This window comes from Microtus oregoni, unplaced genomic scaffold, assembly GCF_018167655.1.
Source record: "Microtus oregoni isolate MIOR12 unplaced genomic scaffold, Mior012 000019F_ref0000042, whole genome shotgun sequence".
Taxonomy (NCBI): domain Eukaryota; kingdom Metazoa; phylum Chordata; class Mammalia; order Rodentia; family Cricetidae; genus Microtus; species Microtus oregoni.
The window spans coordinates 32,252,313-32,269,536 of record NW_024543078.1 but is presented as its reverse complement, the minus strand read 5'-3'; the positions used below and the strand labels follow the sequence as shown (position 1 = coordinate 32,269,536).

The 17,224-nt window shown below is 48.0% G+C and overlaps 1 protein-coding gene across 5 annotated transcripts in view; it reads right to left on the bottom strand.

Annotated features, from left to right (window-relative positions):
- Positions 1-17,224, bottom strand: part of Tns3 (tensin 3) — a 232,873-nt gene that overhangs the window by 158,252 nt on the left and 57,397 nt on the right. For all 5 annotated transcript variants that reach the window (XM_041668817.1, XM_041668815.1, XM_041668810.1 and 2 more), the window contains exon 3: positions 16,861-16,898. Coding sequence is in view for 2 of the 5 variants with exons in the window: in XM_041668810.1 (XP_041524744.1) it covers positions 16,861-16,898 (38 nt within the window). In the remaining 3 variants the exon portion in view is untranslated. The remainder of the gene's footprint in view (positions 1-16,860; positions 16,899-17,224) is intronic.

The following is a 17,224-nucleotide window of genomic DNA, read 5'->3' as shown; positions in this document are numbered from 1 at the left end:
CAAGTAAGCCTACCTTAAAAAAGAAAGACTCAGCCACTACCAGCTGCCTCTGCCCTCTCACCATGGCCAGCAGGAGCCTCTGGGGCGAGGAGAGGACCAGGTCTACTGTGACTACGGTTCCCAGAGAGCGAAAGGACAGCCCAGTTCAAACAAACACCCAGTCTGCAGACCCTGTCTTCCTTCTGATTCACACAATTAAAGCATGAATTCAGCACTGATTGTCATGTTTGACTAAATTACATTTCGGCCACGCCATGTCAAGAGTGATTATTTTCCTGCCAGTGTCTCTACGAGATGCATGGTTGTAACCACTTCATGCTACTACATAAACAGAATAAAGGTAAATTTACATTCAACCTTTTGTTAATCATCAAAAATCCCAATCCTGTTGGGTCCCGTGAGTGAGTTTCCTAGAATGTCACAGAACTCTGGAGGAAGAATGGAGAGACAGGCCCCTCCACTTTCCACGACCGGTTAACCACTACAGTAAAAGCCTGGGTGCTTGCTGGCCCCCTTTCTCGTTCGCTCTCCATGTAAGTCTGCCCGTGGGAGGGCTCTCTGACGCTGGCATCAAGCATGCACACACAGGGATGTGGAAAGGGGAGTCAAGCCAGCCATATCAGCCATCAGTCATCTAAGGCATTCAGCAAAGGCACTCAAGGGCTGGGGCTGCAGTGTGGCAGAGCCCAGCATGCACCGCACCCTGAACGAAACAAATGCTTCCATAAATAAAAGCACATAACTTCTAATAAATCCACCAACAGCCTTTCAGGAGCAAGATAAAGGAACAGAGGAGAAAGGTGAGTCACCAGCTACCTCAGCGCTGAAAGAGCCATCTTGGTGCTCACAGTAACAAGAAATCGCTTTGATCTGAACAATGACTCACGGCTACATAAAACTGGAGGCAAAATTTACTTCAGCTTCGACACCAAGCCAGAAAGAAGGGCAACAATTTCCTTCATAATCAAGAGAGTGCGGGGCCGGAGAGATGGCTCCGCAGTTTAAAGCACTGACTGCTCTTCCAGAGGACCCAGGCTCAAATCCCAGCATCCACACAGCAGCTCACAACTGTCTGTAACCCCATTTCCAGAGGACCCAAAACCCATGGCAACAACACCGAATCAGGAGGGTGGAAGAGATATTGTGGCTGCCTGGGCTTGCAAGAGACACACAGAGATAGTGGTGACTTGTCACTGAGACCCACAATGCAATGGGGGTCAGATCACTGCTCATCTCTGCTGAGTGTAGCATCTGGGGCAGAGAAGTTTTCCAAGAAGCGCTTTTATCACTTTATAGCCCTTACAGCCTATGTCAAATATCACTGACCAATCAACTGGCCCATTGTATTAAGCTTGAGAAAAGGTAAGTTGTAAATTTTTTTATAGCCAGGATTATCACTCACTATATATATATACGGAGGAGGTGAACCAAGAGGGAAGTTCCTCATCCCCATCCTGTCACTTAGCAAAGGGACACACTACTTTAATACAGTCCGTGCTAGACTGCTGGGGCCACCGTGAAGCCCCATAGACAGAAGGCTTAAACAATAGAGGTTTTTATGTCTTCAGCCTTAGAGGCCAACTGACAGACTGGCTGAGGTGACTCAAGGCTGTTTCCTGCTGCTCCCTGGCCTGTGAGGTTGCCCCCCCCACCCACCCATACGTGGTCTTCCGCCTCCCTACCTGTATCTTAAACTCTTCTTGGAAGGATGAAGGTCACATGGGATTAGAACCCACTCTGGTGACTTAGTTTATAAACTTCACCTCGTAAACGACCATTCCTACAAACACAATTCAGAGAGTCTGGCCGATACCTTAAGGGAGCATCGTTGAGCCAAATAGTTAGTTATTAAAGGTCTGGGAGAACCAGAGCATTCTCAGAACATCAGTCGGGGCTAGACCCCAAGCAGCAACAAGTCTCTTCATTCATGGTGGTGACTTCTGGAGCAGTTCCAGCGCCTGAGGCCAGGGCCAGTGAATGCCAAGGTCAAGCTCCCCCCTAAGCCTGCAAGAACAAGGCATCCACAGGGACAAGGGCATGAAATGCAGGCTGCAGTGGAGACTTTATTAACTTTCCCAAGGATGAGAGAGAGAGAGAGCCCTCTCTACCTTTGCTCCTGGGATCTCTTAGCTAGGCATGACCCTGGGATCCCTAATTAGGTTCACATTCCTTAGGAAGCCCTGTTATCCACTAAATGGCAAAGCCCAATTTAGTCTGCTCTAATCCCCATGAGAATCAAGCCAGCGGGGCAGACGTAATTAAGGCCCCAATCAAGGCATAAGGATGGGAGAAAAGAAGGGGAAATTACTGGAACTGGGGCTTTCTGTTTCCCTTAGAGGTAACAGGTAAAAATTATGCCTCTGGTACAGTTATCAACAAGTCCATCCCAGCATTCTCAGCTTTGGCTGGGCTGGCCTGAGCCGGCTGCAGCTTTTAAGGCTTCGGTGTTCTGTCTTCCACCTCCATGCTTCTGAGTTTTAGGAGAAGGGGTCATGGTAGGGGAGCTCAGGTCTCCATTGGCTTCAGGCAAACCACGCAGGGCTTGCCGGGGAAGGCAATAGAATTAAAACAGCCGAATCTCGCTCTACATCCTCTATGCTCCCAACATGGGCCCCAGATCAGAAATCAAATGTAAGTCTATTTCTGTAATGAGAGTCTGAAATTCTGAAAGGACACAAAAGGGGTCCCCTCCTAGGACATCCTGCATCCACCAGTCTCAAGATCTGATAAGGACTTCAGGACAGAATCACACGTCCAGGGACAGGCACAACGGTCTGTCTAAAAGTCCAAGGTCAGGAAGGAAGGACAGGACAAGGTCTGCACACAGAGCTCTTAGGCACACAGGAGAAGGGGCCCATCCTAGACCTTCATCATCAGGAGACACCAGGGTCCAGCCTGGTGTTTTAACCTTTGTCTTATCTCCCACACAGAAAAACAAAGATTACATGATCATGGGTAAAATGCTTTCTAAAGAACTAAAAGAAAAGCTAAGCTAATAAACACAACTGCTTCAAGGAAACATTAATTCCTATTCTAAAGCCATTCTCCTCACTTAAAATGCCAAGGATCAAGTTGTAATTGCTTCAAAATAAGCAGACCCATTTCCACAGAAAAATCCATGCCTCAGACCATAGCCACAGTTTCCCAGGGACTTCGTCATCAGCCCTGCAATGTATCACGAGCAATCACAGCCAACAATAAGGAACACTGGCACTGGTAACTCACATTTTTGTTAAATAGGGAAAGACTGCCAAGGTGCTGCACGCCTTTAATCCCAGCCACTGGGAGGCAGAGGCAAGAAGAACTCTGTCAATTCAAGGCTAGCCTGAGCTATTTAGCAATTGCTAGCTTGACCAGGGCTATGTAGTGAGAGCCTGTCTAACAACAGCAAAAAAGAAAAGAAAATGACTGCTAATTAGCTATGTGACAAAGAACCCTGTACTATTTCCATCATGTCCACACGTGTGTCAGTTTTTGTTTCAGAGATAATGGCACTACACAGGGTCTTTGCAGAGTCACTCATTCCCCCATCAAGAGTTAGACATGGAGCCGGGCGGTGGTGGCGCACGCCTTTAATCCCAGCACTCGGGAGGCAGAGGCAGGCGGATCTCTGGGAGTTCGAGGCCAGCCTGGTCTACAATAGCTAGTTCCAGGACAGGCACCAAAGCTACGGAGAAACCCTGTCTCGAAAAACCAAAAAAAAAAAAAAAAAAAAAAAAGAGTTAGAGATGGAGAAATGGCTCAGGTGGCTCAATAGTTAAGATCACTGGCTGCTCCTGGAGAAAATCAGGATTCTGTTCCATAGCACCTACCTATAACTCCAATTCCAGGGATATCTTCTTCTGGCTTCCTCAGGCACTGCACAAACCCGATATGCACATGCTAGCAAACACACACAAACACACACATAAACTAAAAACGAATAAATCTGGGCTCTTTTGTTTTTTAAGAGGCCCCATCTAGCCCTTTCTTTTGAATCTGATGTCTTCCTGGTTTGTCCTGTGACCTGTCATGACCAATGAAATAAGGCAATTTAAAAACACTTCTCTTCCTCCTTCTCTTCTTCCTCCTCCTGGTCTTCCTTCTTCTCTTGGGGAAGTGGAAGGGTTAAACTCACTCTGAAGCCCAAGCTAGGCTCAAATTCACAGCAACTGTCCTGCCTCGACCTCCTAAGTGCTGGTGTGTACCAATAAATATGGCAGAGCTCAGTCTTAAGGACTGCAACATGGCTTCTACCCCAAGCCCATCCATGGATGCAACCAGCTGCAATTCTGAAACGTAGCCAAAGCTACCAGGTGAAGAGACAGGCCACAAAAGGACACACTGGGCCATCCAGTCTCTAGTAAAACACTGAGAAAGACCATGGGGATGTCCCCTTGCAGCCAGCATCTTAGAGACACAGAGATCCATCAACCTATCACATCTCCAACTCTTCTTGAGTCTGTGGTCTCAGCCTTCTGTCATTTATTAATTCATTCATTCACACACTCATCAGCCACAATGATTAACCAAATACCATATTTCAGGACAGTGTACCCAACAGTTGAAAGAAATTGTAGTGCCTTCAGGAATTCAACTTAAGCAGGATGCTAAAGGAAACTCTAAGACATTTTTGTAGAAAATGTCGAAGAATAATGTAATGTAAAATCGATACTTAAACAACAATAAATAGCTAATAACAGCTCAATCGTCAAGAGTACATAGTGCTCTTAAGAAGGATCCGTTTCAGCACCGTGTTCCGGTTATTACCTCTCCAGTTCCATGGGATCCTACACCCTTCTCCTGGTATCCTGGTTTCTGTTGGCACCTGCACTTATATTTACATACCCAAACACAGACATACACAAATACATATAACAAAAAATACATCTTTTTAAAAATTAAAGTAAAATTAACTATAACTTTTATATCCAACTAGCTAACTTTTCATTTCACATCTACATATTCTGCAAACACCAACAAATTCATACCACGTGACATTACCCTACCATCTAACAACACACACACACACACACACAACCTTGCTGATGCTGTCACTCTGTTCCCGGGCATATTACACCATAAAGAATGCCCCACAAGACCCACCTCTGCGCCACCTGATCCAGGCCCAAGATGTCCCCCTTTAAAGGTGTCCACAAAGAAACTGGAAATGGAGCACAGTGCTGGCCTAGTAGTGGAAGCTCTGCCTTTGAGCTCAGCACCGCAAAAATCAACAGTAAACAAGGTGCACTTCACCTCCCTGGTCCTGACCCTGTTTAGTGAAACACCTTCAAGGTCAGGCCAGCCGCAGAGTGAACTAACTCCAGAGCTTTTTAAATGCAAATGATGGAAATTTACAATAAGACTGGAATTTCAGATTTTACCCAACAGTCTACAGTCCACTCACTGGGCTCTCCCAAGCCTTCCAGACCGCCTGGCAAGTATTTATCATTCCTAAGATCCTGCAAGCAGGGGGATGTTTACAGTCACGGGAGAGCTAAAGGGGAGAGGGTGTTGGCCTCCTATCCTCCTCCCCACATCCCGGCATGCTTGACCCGTGCACTGCTTCATTCAGAAAGTCGAGGGGAATTTTCAGGTGAGTCAAAAGTCTGGAAATATACAAAAATGAGCTCTGTCATCTGTCCCTGGGAGGGAGGCCGAAGGAAGCTCTGGGGCTATTTCTGTGCTCAAGGGAACATGGCGGTGGCCACTTCCTGAATCCTGGCCTAAAATTAATAGCTTTACAGAAGTGGCAAAAAAAAACTTGATTTTGCAAGTTAAAATTCTGAGGACTAAAATGTGTACTCATTTGGACGCTGCTGCTTAAAAAGGAGGTGGGGGGGGGGGTTCTTCTAGTAAACCTCACCCTAAAAAGTGGCTGGAACAGAATATAGCAGTTGGACCCTAAACAGAATCAGCCAACCTCAGGGAAGGTCACCCTAGAGACACCACAGTCATGACCCAATAAGCTGGCTGTCCACAGGCACACAGGGTCCACAGCACAGAGCAGCACTGGGAGAGGGGGCTACCCGGAGGCAAAGTGAAATATTTGGAAGTCTTGCAGGAATAGAGCCTCCCCCAACCAAGGATAAGCCTGTAGAGCCACCACGAAGGTGTCCTGCCCAAACAGGACAGAAAAGTCCTGCTAGAGGAGGAGGTCAGAACGTCTTTCCCAGGCTAAACTTAAGCTCTGAAGGACAATGCTGGGAAGAGCCTCTACTCAGAGATGGAGCAAAGCCCTCTCCCCCAGCAACTGGACCAGGGGGGTGTTCTTAAGACAGTTAGAACTTCTCTGAGATGTGTTTCCTTGGGGAGCACACTGATGGCTCCCACAGTATCTTTAATGTGTAAGAAGAGCATTCTGATGGCTTCCTAGCTGGATGCTGCTCGCCATCCTGTGCCTGAAGGGAAAATCTCCCCAACGAAAAGAGAAGGAAAAGTGAGGGGAGAAGTCTCCACCAGCAGGGCTTCTCGCCTGTAAAGAGGATGAGTGGAGTCTGGGGAGAAAAGGAACAAGATGTGTCAGTGGACTAGGAGATGCCATGGGCTTAGAAGGGAGACAGCCATAATAAGCAAGGAGAAGGCTAGCACGAACCAAGGAGACATAGGACTCCCACGGAGGAAAGCCGGTGTCAGCAAGAAGACAGTCTTCCTGAGACCAGAAAAGCAAGAGGGCTGGGAGGCAGAGAGCTAAGCGTAACAGCAAGAATTTCCCAAGCTGGTAATTGTTAGGTCTCAAAGCCTGGGACAAATGCTGAAGAGCCTGTTTAACATACCAAAGCAGATCCCTTAGTTCCTACCTGTTACAGGGTATGGCTGGCAATACTCTGCCTCCTACCCTAAACTTCTCCTGCCCAGGGGCTGGGCTGCCCTTCCCCCAGAGGCTCTTCCCGATAGAATCCAGACATTTTGGTTATCCACCCCTTTGGTACCTTTGCCCTGTTGGCTGCTGCCTCTCATTCCACTCTCTCCCTTGCCCTTTCCCCACATGGCCCTGCTCAGTCTAGACACATCCACTCTGGGCTCTCCCAGAGGTGTCTGCCTCTGGCTACACCCTCCCATATATCTACAGTAAACGTTCTCCTCCACTGTACCTAGGAGCAGACCTCTCCTTTCGTTTCCTTTCTCCCTCTTTCTTTTTTTCATTCAGTAATGAGTACAGGAATATGAAAAAGGCACAGAAGCCAGCCAGTATCATCCTTCAGCCTCTGCACCCAGAAGATGTAAATCTTCACCATGCAAGCCCAGTCAGGTCTCCAGAGAAAAGTGAGAGACACTGGGGACCATACAGCAGTATCACCCATAAGCCGGCTGGCCTGGAAAACTAGGATGCAGACTGGTCCCCGGGAAGAGTAGAGACATTCATATGCATAGCAGGAAAGGATACACACGCAAGCGCGCACGCGCACACACACACACACACACACACACACACACACACACACACACACTGGCACTGAATAAAGGAAAGGAAAGGAAAGAAAAGGACGTGACTGCTCCTAGGTGTGGTGGAGGAGGAGAAAGTTTATTTGTAAATCAAAAGGAAGGCATAGCCAGAGGCAGACACATCTGGGAAAGTCCAGAGTAGATGAATGACCCTGAGGCCTGTGAGTGGGGAGAGAGGGAACGAGGTGCTGCAGTCAGGAGGCCAAAGGTACAAAAAAAGGGCAGGTAACCAAAATGTGGGGAAGGACAGCCCAGTCCCTGGGCTGGAAAGTTCAGGATAGAGAGTGGGGTGTTCAAGCCATACCCTGTAACAGGTAGGGAGGGACTGAGGGATGTAGGGAAAACCTGGTGGTCAGGTCTGCTTTGCTATGTCAAATAGGCACCTCAGTCATTTGTCCCCGGTTTGAAACTTAATGCCCATGGACAAGGACGTGAATATACACATATACATACTTCTTAAAGAAGGGGACAGAGGAGTGCTCTTCAGGAACTTGCAGCAAGCCCTAGCATGCACCCAGGTGAGGACTCTAATCCAGGCAGTCACTCTGGCTGCATAACCAATGGCTCAGGAGCACAAAAGCCTCCCTGTAAACAAACCAGAGCTGACCATGCAGACAACAATGCAGGATCCTGAGGCTGAGGGAAAATGGCAATAGGCCAGGTGGGCAGTCCCAGCGCCAGTCTGACAGAGGCCCTGAGATGCCACAAGCCAGATCAGGGTCTTTGACAGTCTTCAGAAAAAACCTCTGACTGAGACCTAAAAGAGATAAGCAAGGAGCATTCTCAAGAACTGAGAAAGCACACAGCCTTTTCCTACCTAAATGCACACTTTTAGGGTGCTACTCATCCCCCACACATTGCTGGAAGTGTCGGCTAACCATGCCTCAGGAAAGTCCTTCAACTGCTGCACTGCAAGGGTCCATGGTACCTCCAGAGCAAGGTTCTCAACCTTCCTAATGTTGCAGCCCTTTGATACAGTTCCTCATGTTGTAGTGACCCCAACCATAAAACTACTTTTGTTGCTACTTTATAACTGCAATCTTGCTACTGAGCCATGTATTAGTTCCAAAGACCACCGGAAATAGGTGTTTTCTGATAGTTGTAACCCACAGGTTGAAAAACGTTGTTTCAGAGGAACAAGAGAGAGCTCCCAAAGAAGCCACAGGCCTGGGCCAGCAAGGGGGCTGAAGTCCTCTTCACAAGCCTCTCGGGAAGGTGTTCTTGCCTTAATTTCATGGAAGAAGACCAGACTAACACAGGTAGAATTAGAATTCAGACCCAGGGTTTTTATAAAGGTCCTCAAAGTTCTTGCGATTGCTTCATATAGCAATACATGGGAATTTCCACTTTACAGTTCTGTTCTCAACAACAACAAAAAGTCAGACCAGAACTAATGAATGGAACATTCTATCACAAAATTCAGGTAGCGAAAGATATAACCAGAGGGCAAAACATATTCACCAAGTATCTACATTTGAGGGACAGCTGCTCACAGCTGTCTTGAGTTCTGTCCCCCTACTCTAGAACCAAGACATCCAAGACCCAATGCCCTACCATGTTCTGTGGAGTCCCAGGGCAAGTGGTCATGTGCTTGTTATTCTCGTCACACACACATGCATGTGCACACGTGCACATACACATGCACACACAAGATGGCATCTGTTTTGATAATTGCCAGTGTCCTTCCTTACCAGTAACAACCTGTCTACAGGAGGTCAGGTGACATCTACTGCCTTGTACCCTTCACAGTCATTGTCACACAAACACCCCATCAATGGTCTACAACCTAAATGGATCTCAACCAACAATTATACTTGCTTGAAATGGTCCAGCTGTAAGGGTCAGCAGGGAGCATTCTTCCTCAGATGCCATTGAGAGAAACAAGGATGGAGCACAGTTTCGCAGGGAACTTCACCAGTTCTAACTCAAAACAAACCTACCTGCAGCTATGGTGTGCCCTCGCTGACATCAGCCCATTCTCTCCAGATCCCAGCAGGGGGGCTGTAGGAAGGTAGTTCCTCACTGCGAAAGACTCTTAAGAGTCCTCAAGATACACAGCCTGACCCAAACCCAGTGAAGGACACAAAGGGCTGACACCATCTCTATACCAGACATCTCTATACCAGACGTCCAGCTTCCTGCATACGGGCAACCACAGCCAATAACAGATTACAGCCAAACAGCCCTATGAAAGAGCAAATTGGTACAGATTCACTCCAGAGATCTATCTAGATCTATTTTATCTGTTACAACGCAATGCAGACTGACAACTTCTGAAGAATCAAAACGGTAGTTTTTGAAATCCCGGTGTTAGTTTAAGGCAAATGCAGTATCTCAAAAGAGTACATAGCCCTGCTTCACTTCACAACGGGGATGTGCTCTGAAAAAAGGGGTGACGCAAGACTGCCGTTGTGCAAACACCACACCGTGTGTTTGCACGACCAGGATCGCTACAGCATCACCAGATGACGCAAGCTCGCGGACCACCATCAGACACACAGCCCACTGTTGACCAAAGCATCATTATGTGGTACACGCCTGCCATAATTCCCTTTCGGCCCATTGGTGGGGCAAGGAAAGTAATCCTCTACAAACACTGCTTAAACACAGAACCTTGTTGAAGAGCAAACATGTCACCACAAAGTGACATTTACACTGCTAACTACACAAGACAATATAGTCCTTCTTACCGGTCTGGCCACCCATCATAGCCAGCTTCAAAGCCCTTGGTTAGCCAGTGTGGGGACTCACACCTATAATCCTAGCACTTAGGAAGTAGAGATAGGGGAACTGGCATGAATTTGAGGCCAGTCTGGGCTACACGGTGAGTTTCATTCCAACCTTAGTTAAAAAGGAAGACCAGACCCTGTCGCAAAAGAAACCTATAAGACAAAACAAACAACAGCAAAACGACCTTGGTTTCTTCTCTCTGTCCCCTTCCAGTGAAGTTCCAGAAGTTCACAATCAATGGCCTTGCCTGGGGCTCAGGTTAAATTGAGTTTAAAAACTTGAATCTTTACACACAGGGCAAGTGCTGACTCCGAGGTGAGCTTCCCTAGGGGCAGACCATCCCCACTTCCCGGTCTCAGATCCCTGAAAAAGGCCCAGCTGGGAGAGACGAAAGTGTCCTTCAAAGGGCAAAGTTTAAAAGATCCTTAAGGCTCTTCTCACACCAGAGGTGACTGGGAGCAAGCAAGATACAGATGGACAAATGAACTGTTGTCATCCAGACTAGAGGAGCCAATGCTGCTAAAAGAACCTAGACTGTAAAACCGTGAAAACATCAAGAGAAGGTATAAAATATGTACTGTGGAGAAGTGAAACCGATCTGAACAGTTTGCCTGCTCTAGAACTCTAATGATGTGAAACCCCAAAAAAGGCAAAATTATGGAGACAACAAAAAGACTGGGGGTCACCAGAAGTCAGGAGAGGAAGAAGCCCGTGAGATTTTTAAGGCACGGTAAATACTCTATATTATACACATTCTGTACTTTACATTTGTCCAAATTCATAGAATATGACTCATGGTTTAAATACGAAATATCTCCAACACACCCACATGCTGTGTTCGGCTCCTGAGCTGATGGTTGAGTTGGGAGAGGTAGAGGAAGCTTCAGAGGATGAAGCCAAGGTGAAGGAAGCAGGACACTGGGGACCTCTGAAACATAATATGCCTGGTTTCCAGTCCCTTGTACTTCACTTCCTCTCCACCAGAAGGTAGACAGTGTCTCCTTCACATTCCCCCACCATCACGACCTGGCCCACAGTCAACGGAGGGAGCCAAGAACATTGGGCTGAACCTCTAAAATCAGGAACCAAAATAAATCCTTTCTCGTTTAAATTGTCTAACATCAGGTATCTTTGTCACCGTGATGAAAAAAGCAAAGGAAAACAGAACACCAAGAAAGAGTCCTATTGAAGAATAGACTCTGGATGGTATTGACGCCTCAGGTGGACACCATCCAGCTACAAAAAGAGATGATTAAGGTGGGAGAGGTTGTGCAGAACCACAGAGAATTCTGCCTACTTTCCCTTCAATTTCACTATGAATGCATAAACTCCAATTAACTTCAATGGCTTCTAAAAACAATTGTAGAAGGAGGCTGTCAAACTGGCATCTCGGTGGCAGACCATCTGCTGAGCAAGGACAAAACCCTGCATCCCCTGCTCAGGACACCCACCACCCCGCACTTCCCCCATCCCACTCAACACACAAGCTTCCCTCTCTCTAAAACACCAAGCACACACACTGAGCAGCGCAGAGCGTCTCTTGGCAGACCACGGCTCCCAAGTGGTCCTTACGGGGGCAGGCTGGAATTGTCCTCAAGTCAATGCTGTACCTGGGCCCTGCTCAGCATCTGGCTAGAGCAAAACTCAGAAGTGTTTGTTTATTGAATTGCCCAGCTTAAAATTCAACTACTTCCATGGCTGGGACAAATGGTGGGGAGTCAAGTGGAAGGATGCTGGGTAAATGGTGAGCTGGCAGCATGGGGCGACCATCTCTCAGGGAAGTGCCATCACTTTGGTTCTGAAGCTGCCATCTTCAAGAACAGAACCACCAGCCAGGAACAGAAGCCCTCAGTGCCATGTGGCAATGAAACTGCCATGCCTGAAAGTTCAGCTCTTCCCTGTTACTTCTGGTGAGCACTGACTGACTTACATTCTTCCTGAGCATACACCACAAGCCAGTTTCATAAAAGACATTACGTGTCTCACGTCACTCCTACAACACCGCTATAACTCTGTTAGAACTGCCCAACCCAGCTTCAGATAGACACAACCTCAGAATGTGTATCAGGAAACTGGCAAACACACACACAGCACAAGAGCTCAGCTCCTAACAGTTTGGGGCTTTCATTTTTGTTGTTTTAATGAAAAATGCTTTTGCTTGATTTTTTTCTTTGTTTGTCTTTGTTTTGTTTTGTTTTTTACTAAGTGAAATTGACTCCTCGTTTTCCTAGGAAAATATCTGGGTCCACCCCTTCTACTCCTTAGGGTAGGGGATTAGGTGGACACCCTTATCTTCAATGCTAATGCCCAAGCAAACACCGCCAGTTCATTCTTTCCTGAATGTTCATGGTGTAGCCATCCACCCCAGTGGGGAATCACCTGGACCCTGCTTCTGTCACAGCAGCACTGTCTGGTGCTCTGGGGCCTGAGGGGGGTAAGTCCAGACACAACACAATGAGACAGAGCAGGGACAGCCACAACTGAGGGCTTAACATGCCACAAAGTGAGAACTCACACGGCTTCCTTGTGTACCTCAGAACGTCACCTGTTCCTCAGAGACATACCTCTCTGTGGCAACCCAGTCCTGCGTATGACGCTGAGAAGCAACAGGACAGAGAGACACACACTAGCCCTGTCATGGCCTCTGTAGAGGACTGGGCGTCTTGGATGTGTCAGAGACAGAATGAAGCCAGGCAGGCAAGACTGAGGATGGCCCAGAGGCTGAGGGTTCGATGGAGCCTTGGCGCTAGAGACTGGTCCTTTGTGAACTAAAGCAGGGGCTGATTGCCAGGACCCGATGGCTGCTCAGTGCTGTCCCAGATGTGCTCCAGCTCAGCTTACTTGTGTGCAGTCTCCATGGGGGAATCTCTACTGATCCAGGATAATAAAGTGTGACTCAAAGCATGGGCAGACACCAGAATAGCCGATGTCCGTGGCTGCCACAGGCTGCAAAGACAAGATCTGTTCTTGTTCATTTCTCGGGGACCATCCCCAGGCCCTCTTCTTCTTCTCTCTTCACAACATCTGCTTTCCTAAAACTTCTGTACTTCTCCTTCCCTTTCCCCTCATGTCAATGAGTCAACTGAGGGCAGGGAAAAACCAAGTCACGAGGCCCAAACAGCTCAGGGGCTGAAATGAATCAGCTGAGCACCCGGGGAGCAGGACCGTGAGATCCCAAACTCTCAAAGAGTTTTCTCATCGTCTCCTTGACTTCCATAGTGCTCACACACAGTGTTATTGTACTCGATGTCTAAGAGAAGGACATTGTTGTGTGTAATTTAAGCAGTACTGTCCATCTGTTCCACACAGGGGGAAACTGAGGCTCAGGCAGACCTACCTCCGTCATCCAAGTCATCTTAGACACAAGCAAACAAACAAAAACCCACTTCAAACTTAGTGGCTTCAATGACAGGAATTTATGGCTCACGGTTCAAAAGGCTGGACACTCACTCCAACAACGAAGTACAAACAGGCTTAGTGGTAGGTAGGGATCTCCTTTCTGGATCCCCATCACACCTTCCTGCAGTCTCTATTTGATGGAAAGGGAAGAAAACTCTCCGGTGTCTCTTTGAAAAGGGCACTAAGCCCATCAATCATAAGGCCCCACCCAACAATACCTAATAACCCCCCAGAGGCTCCACCCCCCTAATGTCATCATGCATATTTCAACACATGACCCTAGAGACACAGACACTAGGACCACGGGAGGTAGACTGGCCTACTTTCAAGCCAAAAGCCACAAGGAGACCAAGGGCCAGGTCTCATCCTCTATTCGCCCACACAACCTGGAATGAGGGACATGCTCAGGAAGATAGAAACCTCATCTACCATACTAGGGCTTCTATGTCTCCTCACCATGTTTTGTTTCCCTACTGTGACTCGCTCTTTTTTATAGAACCTTTCCTCCACACCCTCGGTACTAATGGATCAATCACAGGCACAACAGATACCTAAGACTGTGGCGTTACCCGAAGTGGTCATGGCATTTAACTCCATCATACGTCGAACACACGCTGCAGGGACCCTTCCTAGCTTTCACCCTCAGGAAACACTGAGGAGGGTACATGGGGCACATGTCATCATGTCAGTATAAGACAGACGAGGTCTAACATGGGAGCCAAGTCTCAACCTTCACAAAGCTTTCCGATTTTCCAAACCCGCATTCAGGGAGGCTGTGCAGTGATCCATATACACAGCAGTAAAGGCCCAAAGCCAAGGAGTGAGATCTAAAGACACAAGCAAGAACCCCGAACTCATAGAAGTAACGTGGGACAAACCACACTCCAGTTCCTGAAAGAAATGCTTCCCAGCCACTAAGCTCTGCTGGGCTGCTGAGAATTTATGGTTCTCAGTTCTGTAACACCACAACTCTGTGTGTGGAATGAGAAGGTGCTTTGTTACTACTGGTGGCATTCTCTCATGTTATTCAAAGCCATATTAAAAACTTTTTTTTTTAAAGAATGTGGATACATTTCCCCCTGGCAGGCTCTGATAGGAGGAAAACCTATTCATCTCTCAGCAGACCGCCAACTGCTGGGCTTAGCAATGCCATATCAGTTATACTTAAGACTGCTGGATGATGCTTTGAAGTAATCAGAAATGGAGAGAGAGATGGAGGCTCACTGCTGCAGCTCAGGTCAGAGGTGACTAGCCTAGGATTAAAGTCAGGGGATGGAGTTGGTGGCAAGAGAAGCACTCAGCCCTTGGATCACACCCCCACCAGTGACAAGACATGCGCCCTGAGAACAAGGGCCACCAAAAGAGACACACCACTGGAAAGGCGCACTGAAGTCCCTGCATGAGAAGGGAGCCTCTCCAAGTCAGATCCGTTACCGAAACAGACCAGTCCCACTCAGCACTGCATCCCCCATACCAGGCGCCACTGCAGCATGGTTCCTTTGACCAAAGGTGGATAGCACACAGAAGCGAGGCTAAGATAAACCAGGGTCAGAAATCAGTCCCACTCCAGGGCATGTGACCAGGTGGAAGAGGACCTTCTCCAACACAGAGCTGAGGGAGAAGTGCAGGCAGAGCTGCTCCATGCTACCCCACTGGGCTTGGGAAAAGCTTCTGAGTGACCTCAAGAAAGGGAGGCAGAAGGTGAAGAGGGTAGAGGGTGCTGGTCCTAAGCTAGCTTAGGCATCTAGCAGTAGCACTGAGCAACCCTCTCTGCTCTCTGCATGTTCTAAATATGCCCATAGAAGACTTAAAAGACAAGTCATTCATTTCTGGAAAGAGCCCTAGGGCTAAGACCATTCATTTCCTGCCTCTGCGGAGGTACTTCTGTGTATGTGAATGCACGTGCCTGTGGGTGCACAGGGCACATGGGTGACTGTGCGTACACATGCATGTACATATGAACAAAATGAGTGTACTCACGTGGGGTATGGTGGTTTGAATAGGTATGAACCCCATAGACTCAAGTGTTTGAATGCTTAACCCCTAGGGCATAGCTCTAATAGGAGATGTGGTCCTGTGTGAGTGGGTGTGGCTTACTGAAAGAGGTGTGTCACTAGGGTTGGGCTTTGAGGTCTCCTAAGCTCAAAGACAGTGTGCTTCCTGATGCTTTTAGATCCCTGCTCTCAGCTACCCCTCTACCACCAAGTCTGCCTACTGCTGCCATGCACTGCCATGATGATAATGAACTAGACCTCTGAACTGCAACGAGCCCCAATTAAATGTTTTCTTTATAAGAATCGCCATGGTCATGGTATCTCTTCACAGCAATAAAAACCCTCAGACATGGGATGTGTACACATAAATATTTAGTGTGTGTGTGTGTGTGTGTGTGTGTGTGTGTATGTGTGTTTGTGTAGAGAAACTCTGCCCTTCCTAGTCCTCACACTGAAAACATGTATGTGAAGTTCATGGTATCCTTAAATTTTTCACCACAGCCTCTAGTTCAGAGACTGAAGACAGGATGGAGATCTGCGAACAGCATGAACAACATCAGCAGAGCCCATCCCTCTCGTCCTACAGCCACAGGGACGGACAGCTCGCCAGAACCCCTGACAGTTTGACAGTCAGCGAGATTTTGAAAGGCTGGAGTCACACTGAAGAGCAGCCTCAAAGCAAGGAAATCCAGAGCTGTAGGCACAGAGAAGGGAAAGAACCATAGCCGCAGCCTCGGCATCTTCCTTTCTAGGCCCCTCACTTCTCTGCTCATCACAGGCGAGGCAGCTAGGCCACAGCAACCAGGGGACCACCTGGCTCTCAAGCATGCTGGGGACACAGACACCAGGCCTAAAGATGCCTACTCCAGGTTGCCCAGGTTTTCACCAACCACAGTGAACAGCTAACTACCCTCAAAGTTAGCCAGCATGCTCCTCTAGGCTAAACACGCACCCTGACTCTGTCTCTGCACCTCTACCCCATGAATAGACGGCAACACACAGAGAAAGTCGGGATCACTCAACACCAGGAAGGAGCTGGTGGTATGGCCATTGTGAAAAGGATGATTGAGGTCTTATCTGAAATCGAATTCTTCGGAATTATTTTCTATAATTAAAAACATGGATTTCAAAGCTCTTTCGGTTTGCTCTTGAGATGAAAGTAATATGCCACACTCCTGCCGGCCGGCCTCTTTCCAGCTGGTGCCAGTTCCTTTCCCCGCTGCAGTCCAAGGGCCGCCCTCCCCCTCTGCCCATTAGTCAGTGCAGGCCAGCTCCACCACGAAGTCCCACGGGAAAGCCATGGAACGTTTACCTGGGCTTCACATTTCTTGTGGCAGGAATACTTGCAGGCTGGAAGAAAGAGAAAGAATGTCTGTTAGTCAGGCAATCTTAGGTGATGCTTGCCAGGTCTCCCTCCTTGAGAAAGTTTAGCTGGCAGCCTGGGGAGGGAGGTCTCTCCCTGACAAGAGGCAGCTGGCCACCGAGAAGGCAAATGGAGACTAAGGTGACACCTAATAACCAACCGCATTACAGCTATGTGGTTGAGCACGGGCTCGGCACATACCAGGACTTGGATTCAGTTCCCAGAGCAGGAAAAAGAAGAAAAAAGAGCGAAAGTTCAGTCAGCCGAGGTAGAAATTTATCAGGAGTGGGGTCCTAAGTAGACAGGTTTTTGA